The following is a 13,656-nucleotide window of genomic DNA, read 5'->3' as shown; positions in this document are numbered from 1 at the left end:
TTTAACTTTTTACCCAGAAAATATCGTGAATGACCAGAATAAGAGAAAGCAGTGGAGTAAGATCCTGCCATATCTGTTGGCCAGTCACTGGCACCTGACTAATTTTTTTTAATATTTATTTTTATTTATTTGGCTGTGCTGCGTCTTAGTTGCGGCACCCAGGATCTTTAGTTGCAGCATGTGAGATCTAGTTCCCTGACCAGGGATTGAACCAGGGCCCCTTGTATTGGAAGCATGGAGTCTTAGCCACTGGACTACCAGGGAAGTCCCTGGCATCTCACTCTTGTCCCAACTCTAGGAGCATGTGTGTGCTCTTTCTGTATACTAGACAAGGAATGAGTTGTGGTGATGGCACTTAATTGATAGATCATTGAAGAGTTTTCCTCTTTCTTCAGGGCTTCACTGCTATCCTTACTGTTTTTCTTTGTGAGTGGAGATCTGATCCCTTTTTTCCTCTTCCTGAAAGAGAAATGTAACATATCATCCCACAGTCATTTTGTACATCAGTCTATTCAAAATGCTCCACACAAGCTGCTCACTCCCCACCATCCTAGTGAATGCCTAATCTTAATTGCTGAGAACCATGGGTTGTGATGTGGAAGATACCAGGGTGGTGAAGCCTGAGGAATTAGGAAGTGGTTAGACTTTTTTATGAGAGGTCTGGAGGGAGAATGGGAGAGTTCTGTCACTTCAGAAAAAGCTTCCTTAGCTGAAGTACTCTTCTGGAAGGAAATAGAGAAGAGGGGGGTGTTTCAGATACACAACAGAAAGTCAATGAGGAGATGCTTTGCGTTGAAGCAGCATAGCAAAATTGAGGAAGAAAGGAAGGAAGGCATGTGTGAGTCTAGCTTGAAATGAGTTTTACTAAAAACACCTCAATTCTGGTCTGCACATTTTTGAGGAGTGTGAAAAAAAAGGAGGAAGTCACCTCCAGTGGTTTTGTGGCTTTTTAAGTGTGACATACAGGATATTGAATTTTAACCCCTGGTTTCCCTGAAGGGTAAGCATATGTGGGGGATAAACAAAACACCTCTTCTTTGAAATGTGTGTCTGTGCTAAGTGGTTCCAGCCACTTGGAATCTCTCTTGTGTTTATTCCCCTTTCTGCTTCAAGTGTGAGTGTCACACACATAGAATTACTCAAATAATAACAATGAACTATGTGGTCTCCCTAGGAGTTCTGTATGAACATATAAAAAAATGTATTCTAAATATGACAGGAACATGTGAGTCTTTTCTTTATAATAGAATTTCATGTGAGATTTTTAATTTTAATAGTGTCTATTGTGTGCTTCCATTCCAGAAAGCTCTGTAGACTTAAAGGATGTTGTTCCCCTCAATATCAGTCACATATGCAGGAGAGCCCAAATAGTTTTTATAGCTGTCTGTAGCATCATTAGTTCATGCAGCATTTATAAAATTAATTTCAGTGTTTACTAAGATAGGGTTCTTAACTCAGTAGCCTTAAGTGTTAGCTTAGACTCACAAACTTTTGGGTATGGAATGATGTACTGCAAACACTTAAAAACAGTTTCATTACCCAGCAAAAATACGAACTTAAAAGCAATGCTTTATTTTTTTTTTTTTAACAGACCACTGAGAAATATTTACAGAAAGCCTACATTCCTATGGTAACAAATCTGAGCCCCCAGCCTTCATCAAAAAATCTGCCACGGTTACATCTGGCTCCACCTAAAAGTCCGGTTCAGAATTTCCCTGTGATCCTGGGAGTTGAAGAAGAGAAGTTTTAGCTTTGTTTAGTATAACAAGAACTGCCTAGACTCCAGGGCCAATAAATGTGTTCACGTAAAACTCCAGACAGTGTCTCTGAGACTGAAGCCTTATCGGAGAGACCTCATTTTGCCTCGACTTAAAGGGAGACTCAGAACGGAGGAGGACTAGCCTTCTCCCCTCACTTGTGTGGGTCAGTGTCTGCTGAACTGAAAGTTATTCCAACATTTGCACATTCCCCCGGAATGAATGAATGCACAGGCCTTCCAACGTAACTGTCAGTTTCCCCCTCCACTTTTCGGTTGTACGTTTCATTTAGAAGAAAAGCCAAATGAGAAAACGCTTTCCTCATTTCTCCTCTAGATTGCAGAACACTCAGAAATGACATCACGCACCCTAAAGAATCCCGAGATGACTAAGGCACAGAAAGCCTGAGAAAACTGACTGCTTCTGCCTTTAGTTTTAGGACTCATGTATGCAGATGAGCTTTTAAGAGCCGGTTCCCCGCCTTCTTCCTCAGAGGAAGTTTCTTGGTAGATCGCAGACACCTCATCTAGCCCGGGGGCGGGGGGGTGAAAACTTGGCATCAGCCATCCCGGGCAGAGCACCACGGTGATTTGTTCTCCTGGTGGAGAGAGCTGGAAGGAAGGAGTCGGCGCGCAAATAATGAAGGAGCACGGGGCCACCTTCAGTAGCGCCGGGATCAGCGGCGGCAGCGGTGACTCGGCTATGGACAGTCTGCAGCCGCTCCAGCCTAACTACATGTCTGTGTGTTTGTTTGCAGAAGAATCTTATCAAAAATTAGCAATGGAAACGCTAGAGGAACTGGACTGGTGCTTAGACCAGCTAGAGACCATACAGACCTACCGCTCTGTCAGTGAGATGGCATCTAACAAGGTAAGAGATGACCGTTTTATTCATGAAAGTGTGACCGCGCCGCGAGCTGTGGGCTCTCCTGGCCTCTGCCAGCTGCAGAGGTGCACGGGGACTCGACTATCAGCTTTGTTAATTTGCCTCCGATGATTCTGTTTTAAAATGCCACACTTTGCTTGTGTCTTGATGCTTCAGCCCAAGCTATTATCCTCAGTACCATCCCCAGAAACCAAACCTTTTTCTTATTGATGTCTTTTGGAATGTGTTTAAGGTGAGAAGTGTTTATGAAGTATACAAATCACTATACAAGTGAAAAAAATTTTTTGTTTTATATCTGAATGAATCCATAGGTGAAATTGTTGTGTTGCAGTCAAGTGTTATATATGTTTTTTGAACAAGAAAATAATGCGACTTCTGTATACCAATGGCGAGAATGATTTGCCCTGAAGTTTCCTAAATTCTGAAATTCTCAGGACATTCTAGGATTCTCAAACCTTTCTTTTCTGATGCTGGTATGACCTAAGATTAAAAAAAGAAGCAATATACTTTGTCTCCAAAACAGAAAATTACTTTTTTAAAGTTTGCTGCTTTGCATAATGGAATCGTTTGAAATGAAGTCCCACTCATATTGCAAAGAAATGGTTTTATGTACAATGCCCAGACAAAACTTAGTGTTGGGGAGCTTTAATTATCTACCATTATATCATTTGTTTAAGTAACACCTGGATTTAGAGTGCTAATTTATGAAATGAGAGTTGTTGCTTTTTGTTTGTATTTTTCTCTCATAGAATGTTAATTACATACATATACATATGAACGTATGTGTATTTATCTATTATTTTAATTGAAATCTTAACACTGCACCCTCATAAATACACATTTCAAAATCTCCAATCATCCTAGCCTGAGGTATTATCTTTTGTCTTAAGAGTTCTGGGAATGGGAAGAGACTTTGCTTCACACCTGCCAAATGCCCTTTCCAGCCCTGAATGTGTGTCCCTCCTCCCTTTTTCCTGGGGTTAAAAGGATTGCCTTCCTATCAAGACTTGCTGGCTCCTGCTCAAAGGATCTGAGCAGAGGAAGCATCACATCCCAAAGTTTAGTGGGGTTGCACAGAGAGTGGACTTTTCTTACTCTTGTTTATTGGTTAATGAAAGGGCAAAAAAAAAAAAAAAGCCTCTCTCAAAATCTAGTTCAGATTCAAGTTGGAAAAAAAAGGTTGAGGTTTAACTATTTATTGACTTTTCTCTGAATTTCTCAATTGAAGCTAAATTCTGGGTTTTTCCAGGCTGTTGTAAATCTCAACCAACTGCTTCCCCATGAGAAGGGCTTAACTGTGTAACTTCTCCAAACCACACTGGAGTCCATGTACACAGAAGGACTCTCACACAAGCTCTAGCCCCCTTTGAAGAATTCATAGAGTCTTTGTTCTTTGCATTTTGTGATCATTGATACGTATGCAAGATGTAGATTCAGTGTTTAGGGGTAGTTTTTTTTTTTTTTTTTTTCCCAGCAAGTTTCACCATAAAGGATACCTTGAACTTTCTTCTGGAGTCACTAAGATAAAGTAGGCACCTAGCTTTAGAGGCAGAAAAAGATTACTCATTGAAAAACTGCAAATTGCCATTAGTTTTAATTTTGAATGTTGATGCCTTATGTATTCTAACTAGTTTAGTGTATGGAGTGCTGAAATTAGACATTGTGTGTCTTGCAAATTTATTATAAATAATTTCATATTCAATGTATAGTTCACAAGACACTGACACCAGGGACCATGTAGGTCCTAGTGAGAATTCTAAATGCTTCGGGCTTCCGCTTCTCTTTATGGTGTCATGTGCAGGAAGCAATGAAAGTTGAATAGAGCTAACCCTAAAGAAAGGGCTAAACCTTAATGTTGACACAGTTAGCTTAAGTAGAAGGCATGCAGCTTTACCTGTTTCTAGAGCTACATTGGAGAGGTTATAGGGCAAAGCAATTACCCTGTGATGAATAATGCCCAGCTGACAGCAGAAGTCAATTTCAGTTTTTACAAAGATCTCTCTCTTTTTACTTAGCCATTTACCCCCAACCCCAAAGTCTTAATTATCCAGATAATCATCTCAGGTGAAGCTTAAGTCATAGCACATATAATGTAATATAATGAGAATATTTTTATGGCCACCAAAAAGATCTTGATTTATACCAGTTTAGGAGGAACCAAATTATCTGTGGTAAAATTAAAATTCCATATTCAATTTTAACTATTGTCAAAATTATTTGAGTATTTCATCTGAACTGCTGTTTAAAATTATCATCATCATCATGTAGTCTTTTTTGGTCATCTTTGGCACTCTCAGTGAGTAAAGATGCTGTGGCAAATCTCTGAGTTACAGACTTGGAAGTAAGTGTGAAGATATTCTATACTGGAAGTATGTGAAAAGCATGGGCTTTGGAGTCAAAAGATTACGGTTGAAATCCTGTTTCTGTCATTTATTAGCTACTTGGCCTTGGCCAACTTACTTAACTGCTCTAAGACTTAGTTTTCTTCTCTGTAAAACAGGGATAAAAGTGGTACCTATGTTGCTGAGGTTGCTGTGAAGACTGAGATTATGCATCTGAAGCACTTAGCAAGGCCCCTGATATGTAGGAAAAGTTCAAGAAGTGATCATTTATTCATAGCATCCATTGTTGCTAAGTGTGTAAGTGGCTTCAGTCATATCCAACTCTGTGTAACAGGCTCCTCTGTCCATGGGATTCTCGAGGCAAGAATACTGGAGTGGGTTGCCATGCCCTTCTCCAGGGGATCTTCCCAACCCAAGGATCGAACCCGCATCTCTTTCGTCTCCTGCATTGGCAGGCAGGCTCTTTACCACGAGAGCCACCTAGGAAGCATCCACTCCATATTTGCAAAAAAAAATGTGTCTCTAGTTGTGATCAGCTAAGTGACTGCTGAGTTTTGTTTGCAGCCTCTGAACTTACATAAGAATGGTGATGGGAGAGCCAGTGTTTTGCTTTAGTGTTTGGGGATTAGATGTGTGCCAGTCTACATGCAAATGGTAGAATATCGACTGCATTTAGTAGAGGAAAAGCAAGTAGTCTATATTTGGTTCACCTTGTTTGGGATGTATTTGTTTATTATTTTTTCTTAACCATTTTGAGGAAAGCTGTGACTCAAATATTACAACTGTCCCAAGTGAACTTCAGAGCTCAGAGAGTTAGATAAGAAACTGTTTCTATGACTTCTCCTTAGCCCAAATTTCCCTCATCCTTTAGGCCAAATGGAATTCCAGAATTACAGAGAAAGATGCAGTCAGGTGGCTCAGTATTGTAGATTATTTTCCTCCCAAGAATTACAGCAAGATGGAATAGATTAAGCAGGAGGTTTACGAGGCAAAGACATTGTCTTTCAAGATGAGAAGAATGTCTAGTGAACTTCTGCCAGCAGCCCAAGTTCAGCTAGATGTGTGAGAGCTGTTTTCTGTAACCACAGCTCGCCTGCATACACTTATTCATTAATTTTTGTTTTAACTTTTATCGCCTCCTGAATTAGAATTGTCTTGCACTTCAGTGAAATGCATCAGAGCCTGAGTTCCTCAGTGGCAAAACAGTCAGATGTTTTGAAAACAGGATGCTTGGGCTCCACATTAGAAAAAGAGGAACGGAAAGAGAAACAGTATAGAAAGGAAGAAAGCAAATAACCTCAGCAGGATCCCCAGCCCAACAACGGCATAAACACTGACCTATCTTCCTGACCTTCACTGTGGCTCAGTTCCTGACCTCGTGTCACCAAAGCCAACCGACGTCATTGGAGGAGGAGAGGAGGAATGGCGCAGCTGCTGTGAGGGTGACTAGAATTTCCTGTCTCCTTCCTGACTGACATACGCAGGCAGAAAAGTACAGAGTTACAACAACAGTGGCTGAGGAGGCACCGACACAGAACAGTCCCAGTGAGGCGGCATTGTGACCGGCAGAGAAGGGGGGGATTTGACTGAGAAGCAGCATTTCTTCTCTAAAATTTTCAGGTGAAAAACATCGAAGGGGTCATTTGTACCCAGCATGTTGAATGCTTTTCAAAAGATGAACAGACTGTGATATGCACAAGGAGCTGTATTCAAGCAGTTGGTCACTGATCTAACTTTCCCCCAAAGTCCCCCATTACCTTTCTCTTTCTCAACTAGCTTTGCTCTGGGGCTGTTTTATGTGTAGGACAAGATTGGAGCCTTCTTGGTGAAAATGGAGGTTCTGCTGTTATAAAGAGAAGACCTGAATAGTATCAGTACTTCTTTACAATGGAGCATCAGGACCCAGCCTTTCAGTAAATATTTGCTAAGGAAGTCTGTAAGATGGCAAAGGGAAATAGAGGGACCTTTTTCTCTAAGGGCACCAGAAAGTCTTCTACAGAGAGCGTCACAGGGGGAATGCGTCCTCTCGGCCATGCAGGTTTATTTTTCTGCTTCTTCAGATGTGGCCGTACTACAGCACCAAATGTGAAGCCAACTAATTGCCTGTGCCCTTGGGTGGGAGGGAATAGTCATAGAATTCTGCCAGCTTGGAGCCTCCTGGGACCCCAGATGCATGGCACTGAAATATGACCATGATAGGTTGATTTCCTTACAGTTGGTGAGTCATTCTCTATCTACTTGTATAGTCAATAAGGATGGGAAATCTTGGATCTAGCAGAACTGAAAAAGAATAGACCTTATTGGTCAACAAATTTATCTCACACCTCTGTTAGGAAGATGATAGGCCAATGACCATTTATTAAAAGGGATTAATTCCACTTTGCCCCATATCAAATGACATGATTAGAAGAGTGCTCATCTTGGGGCAGGAGGAGTCTTCTTCCTGGACCCTGTGCTTATAGAGAGCCTAGCCTAGTCTTTGTCCACCTGTGTTCTGCTCCAGGGGGTGAAGAGGCTGCTGGGTCGAGGGAGCACCTGTGCTACCCCTTCCAGTCTATACTGCATCCACTAGACTCCCACATTTCTGCTCAAATGGCTTTGAACTCACTTCCAGGGTCTATGCAGACCTCTTTCCTGGGTGTGCTGCAGGAAAGCATAACTTTAGGTCCAGAGAGTGGCCAAGAGGCAGCAGTTTGGCTTGAGAGAGTTGTGTGGAAGTTTAGACATGCTGGCTGTCCAAGCAGAGAGTGTACATATCGGGGGGAGGGCCCACATACAAGACCCCTGACAGTACTGGGACATGGAGAAAGAATGGGGTATGGCATGGTCCACAAGCTAGATCCCCCTGCACTACCATATCCAAGGCATTCAAGATTTCTAAATTCAATCTGATCTTCCATAGGAAGCGATGTCTCTTAAGGTAGGAGTATTGGAGGTAGCTTAGTTTATATTCTTCCATATTTAGACTTATGATATGTGACCCCACAAATGTTAGAGATGACGTTGGATTAGAGGGAAGAACACAATAAAAATCAGTTCTTATGGCCAAGTGTGGGACTTATATATTGTTTTGATCCAACTTTTCTTTCTTGCTTGCTCAGACGTATGTAAGTACTGGGGGCAACAAAGTGGAAAGAGCCTGGGAATAAGCCATGAGTTTGAGTTCTAGCTCTGTCTTTATTGAGGTGTATTATCTTAAACAATTGAATCATTTTGAATCTTTGCCTTTTCTTAACAACAACAAAAAAATTGCTGGAGAAGACTATCTCCATAGTCTACTTCAGCTCTAGTGTTTATTGATGGAACAATAATAGTAAACAACCAGTCTACTTTTACAAGTGAATATTTGTGTGCAGACACGGCTAATCTGTCCATACATTCTATCATTAATACTCATAGAAACTTTTTAAATAGGTACTGTTCTTATCCCCATTATACAGATGAGTAGAGTGAGGCTTAGAGAGTTGAAATAAATTATCTAAGGTAAAGATTAGAACCAGGATTCATACCCAGGGCCATCTGACTCACTACTAATGATCCCAATAGGACAGATAAATATAGAGATATAGAGATACTGAATTACTCTTACAAGGAAATTTTATTGTGGTTTCTGGGAGGTCTTACTCTTCCAACTCTAGCCATCACTGGTGGTAATTCTGATTCAAAATTCTAATCTGCAGATACCATATTCTGGGCTTGTAAAAGTGTTAGTCACTCAGTCATGTCTGACTCTTTGTGACCCATGGATTGTAGCCCACCATGCTCCTCTGTCCATGGAATTCTCCAGGCAAGGATACTGGAATGAGTAGCCATTCCCTTCTCCAGGGGATCTTTCCAACCCAGGGATCAAACCTAGGTCTCCTTTATTGCAGGTGGATTCTTTACCATCTGAACCACCAGGGAAACCCACTGGGCTTGTAGACCGGCCATTAATAACCTCCAGCTCTTGGCTGGGAAGCAGTGTCTGTTAACATAAAAAAGGGGGAAGAATAAGATAGTTATATAAAATGGTTGTAAAGCACCCAGAAAACTGTAAACAATGATATTAAACTAATCTACTGCATCAGCATGCCAAATTCAAGATCTCTAACATGGCCTAAGAAAGATAGTAAAGTTTTGTTTAAAGGACTTTAGCCTACCCTCTAATTCCCTTTTTACCTATCCTCCCCCAAATAAAAAGAAAATGGAGAGAGGCTATTATTGGTATCTTCAAATTTTATTATGATTAAAATAGAGCTTCCCTGGTAGCTCAGCTGGTAAAGAATCCACCTGCAATGTGGGAGACCTGGGTTCGATTCCTGGGTTGGGAAGATCCCCTGGAGAAGGGATAGGCTACCCATTCCAGTATTCTTGGGCTACCCTGGAAAAGGGAATGGCTACCCACTCCAGTAATTGGGGCAATTTCATCCTATACAATGTCCTTTCAGTGCATGCAGTATGACCATAAAACAGAAGAGCATTGCTTCTGTAGCAATAATTAATACAGGGAGATTTCCTACAAGTAACATGGAGACTGTCTTCTTTGGATTTGTTTTCATACAAAGATGAAATAGAAATTTAACTTGTTTTTTCTTTATCCAACATTATTTCAGTCATTCTTTCTTTGACAAAATAGAGTTGTATTATTCCGTGTAATTTGGTATTCTACATTCTACTCTTATTAAAACTTAAAGATTTGGAAAGTTGTTTAGTGCTTTGTAATAGATTCAATCTGTAATCTATTTCACTTAATTTAAATATTTCTGCATTGATATTTACAGAATCATTTCCTTCACTGAATTCTAATCCATTAACTTTAATCTTTCTGCTTAACTCACTTGGAAGTCCCCAAGTGAACACATCTCTAAAAAACAAGCAGAAATGTGATGCACCTATTTGCAGGGCAGCAATAGAGAACAGACTTAAGAGCACAGCAGGGGAAGGAGACGGTGGGATGAACTGAGAAAGTAGCATGGACATGTACACACTACCGTGTGTAAAATAGACGGCTAGTGGGAATTTGCTGTATGATGCAGGGAGCTCAGCCCGGTGCTCCGTGACACCCTAGAAGAGTGTGATAAAGTGGGAGTTAGGAAGGAGTCTCAAGAGGTAGGGGATAAATGTGTATGTATGGCTGATTCTTGTCGATATCTGGCAGAAACCAATACAACATTGTAAAGCAGTTATCCTCCAATTAAAAAAAAACAAGCAGAAATGAAGTGAAGGAACATTACCTTTGAGTGGTGTACCTCTGGCTAGCAGTTGAGATATTCTCAAAATAGAATAAATAAGCCATTTTAAGGGGAACCTTTCTCTCCATATTAAAAAATAATAATAATTATATTTAGAGTGCAATTTAAGTGTAGAACACTAGTTTTGAAAAATAGAAGTACACTATGTCAATGGAATAAAGCTCTGTTTTACATCTTTTTATACTTTTTTCTCATCTTTTTTTTTTCTTTTAGAGTGTACGCCAGTCTAGAAGGTTCCCCAAATCCATACCATTGTTATCTATGAAATAAAAGGCCAAGGGTGGAACTTGCTTTTGTGCTATTCTCCCAAAACATCTTCCTTCTAAGTAAAAGTATGCTTAGCAAGTCAAGATAGCTCAGCCCTGGAAGCTAGGACTTACCAAACCAGAAGATGCCAGAAAAAACTTGTGCCGTGGCCAGTGGATTTCACACTCCAGAAGGCTCCATGCCAGTTGTTTCTGTGCATCTCTGCACATCCCTCCACGTTAGCATTTTTCAGGGACCTGCCAGCCCCTCTCTGTCTTGCCCACTTGTACGTGATGTTTCCCTCAACTGGTGCCAAGCTGTTTAGTCTCTTGGATATTTTACTGTAACTTCCTTTGTTTGATTTACTTTAAAGTAGCCAAGTATTTCCACAAAGAAAGGGCTGTTGCGTTATTTAGAAACGAAGAAGACAGTAAAACTCCTGTTTCTTTTGTTTCTGTTGTGGGAAGTGACTGATAATCTTTTTCTCTTTATAAAGTGCTGATAATTTTTTCTCTCTGTGAAAGTAGAGTTTAAAAGCTATAAATCAGGCAGTTCTACTCATGAATCATATATTTCCTTCAGCTAATTACTTGCTATTTCAAATGCTTCAGAGATTGAAGTTCAGTGAACTTATTGAAAAGAAAATTCATCTCCATGACTCAATTTCACCTTTTTTTTTTTAGCTATTCAAAATACGGTCATCTTAAAAATGGTCATTTAAAACTCTCTGTGGTCTAATTCCCTTCACTCTTTACTAACAGCATAGTGCATAATGTTATAACCCTCAGCAAATTATAAAATTGAAATTTGAGTGCAGATGCTAGGAGGTAAAATGATGTATCCAGTTTTAAGAATTTACCTTTAAGACAAGAGGTTTTGGCATTTTATATCTGAAAATTGTAAACAGTTGTTTGGGGCACAGTAAGAAGAAGTATGATAGTTAAATAAAGATGTCTGTCTAACCCTACCACATAGACTGTGTGATAAAACTAATCAGACAGGGTGAAGTGGAGTGTTAATTTGGCAACTATCTACTGTTTTTGGTCAGAATGGATGGTAAAAGTTAATAAACCTAACCAAAAAAGATCTGAATATATTCTTTTTTGTTATAGTCTTTGCGGTTACATTTGACAAAATTGTAGAACTTTGAGCCCAAAAGGGACCCATAAATATCTGTCTGAAGACTTCATTTTATAGATGAGGATTATTAAAAACTGAGGATTAAATATCCAGTATGCTCCAAAGATCTTTATAAAATGTAAAATACAATCTAAATGAAGAGTAATTTTATTATGGCATGACCTCTCCAAGGTCATCAGGTTAATTAGTGGAAGATCGAGGTACAAAATCCAACTTGCTCTTCATCTTCAGCAAAAAGCTGATTAAGCTTAATAAAGACATGGGACATTCCTTTCTTCGTTTTAATTTGCATTGATTTTTAACCTTCTCATTACCTTTCCTGCATAAAAGCTATCCATGTCTTAATCATTTCAAATAAAGAGAACTAATTTAGTATTCTTGAAACTTTTGTGATCAAAATCTAGCAGGAAATAGTTGGGGCGAGTTACTTTAAATGCCCCTGACTTTGGTTGTTTTGTTTTTTGCTATTTCAACTTCTGAATAAATATGAATAATAATATATCTGAATTAATATATCATCAGATAAAAAAATCTCATTAAGGCAACCAGGATTAACATTTTTATTTTCATGTAACTGAAATGGTACCCTACAGATAATTTATTTTCAACTTTTTCAGTTAACATAATCATGTATTTTTTCACTCTTTTCTTAGATTAGATTCCCATATATGAAATTAATGGATTAAAGGACAATATTTTTAAAACTTCAGATACTCATTTGCTTTTCCACTGATCCCAATGCCAAAGTTTAAGTAGTAAAAACCCTGTGATTTGCATAACTGCCCTCAACTTCTTTCTATTTCTTCCTTTCCTCTCTCTGAAATTGAAGGTGATAAATTGGAGAGTTTTACCAACTGGTGAAAAAATAGTCAATGTTTCGATTTTCTCTGCTGCTTAATAGAGCTATTAGTTTAGGAAGTAGAAATGAAGACAGTTATCTCAGATTAACTCTATCCCTGCAACCCAGAAGGTTTCTGCCCAGTGGCCCAAATCATGCAAAGCTCTCTCAACTCAAATATGCTTTCTGGATTCTTGAGTTGTGTTACCAACATCTTGGTGAAGCTGTGTTTAACAGTGTTGGCAGCTACACATTTACAAACAATATTGATGTAATTAATGCCTTGTCAACATTTTAAATCAAATAAACCTCATTTATAATAGATAGAGGTACATTTTGATGTGTCTAGGTAGCTCAAGATGAATTTTGATGTTTGTAGATATCTGAGTTAAGCAAATGTTGCAAATATCTTGCAGTAAAACATTGATGAATTTTAAGCTATTAACCTAAATCCTTAAAATGAAAAGATACAGGAAAAAATGAAGGGAAAATGACTTGGGAAGAACTGATCCTCTGGTTTGTAGTAGCCCCACCACCCTATTTGTGGTTTTGCTTTCCACTGTTTCAGTAACCTGTGGTCAACAGCAGTCCAAAAATATTAAATGGAAAATTCCAGAGGTAAACAATTTATAAGTTTTAAATTGTGCACTGTTCTGATTAATGTGGTAAAATCACGCACTGTCCCACTCCACTCACCCAGAGGCACGTGATTCCAACATATTCTGCCCGTAGTCACTTAGTAGCCAGGAGAGTCATCCCATCAACTGTTCTGGTATCCCAGTGCTTGTTTTCAAATGGCCTTTATTTTACGTTTCACATATTAATAGCCCCAAAAGCACAAGAGTAGTGTTGCTGGCCATTCAATATGCCTGAGACAAGTCATAAAATGTGCATCCTTTAAGTGAAAAGGTAAAAATTCTTGACTTAATAAGGAAAAGAAAAAAAAATTGTATCTGAGATTGCTAAGATCTATGGTAAGAACAAATCTTCTATTGGTGAAATTGTGAAAAAGAGAAGAAAAAATTGTGCAAGTTTTACTCCTCAAAGTGCAAAAGCTATGGCCATAGTGTGTGATAAGTGCTTAATTGAGATGGAGAAAGCACTAAATTTGTACAATATTTTGAGAGACTGCATTCACATAACTTTTATTACATATATTGTTATAATTGTTCTATTTTAGTGTTATGTACTATTGTTAATCTCTAACTGTGCCTAAT

The 13,656-nt window shown here is 39.1% G+C and overlaps 1 protein-coding gene across 2 annotated transcripts in view; it reads left to right on the top strand.

Moving 5' to 3' along the window:
• Positions 1 to 13,656, top strand: part of PDE4B (phosphodiesterase 4B) — a 538,741-nt gene that overhangs the window by 491,824 nt on the left and 33,261 nt on the right. For both annotated transcript variants that reach the window (XM_027536996.1, XM_027536997.1), the window contains one exon: positions 2,515 to 2,627. In XM_027536996.1, the coding sequence (XP_027392797.1) occupies positions 2,515 to 2,627 (113 nt within the window). The remainder of the gene's footprint in view (positions 1 to 2,514; positions 2,628 to 13,656) is intronic.

Source organism: Bos indicus x Bos taurus, chromosome 3 (assembly GCF_003369695.1).
Source record: "Bos indicus x Bos taurus breed Angus x Brahman F1 hybrid chromosome 3, Bos_hybrid_MaternalHap_v2.0, whole genome shotgun sequence".
NCBI classification, from domain to species: domain Eukaryota; kingdom Metazoa; phylum Chordata; class Mammalia; order Artiodactyla; family Bovidae; genus Bos; species Bos indicus x Bos taurus.
This window is presented reverse-complemented; position numbering and strand designations above follow the sequence as displayed.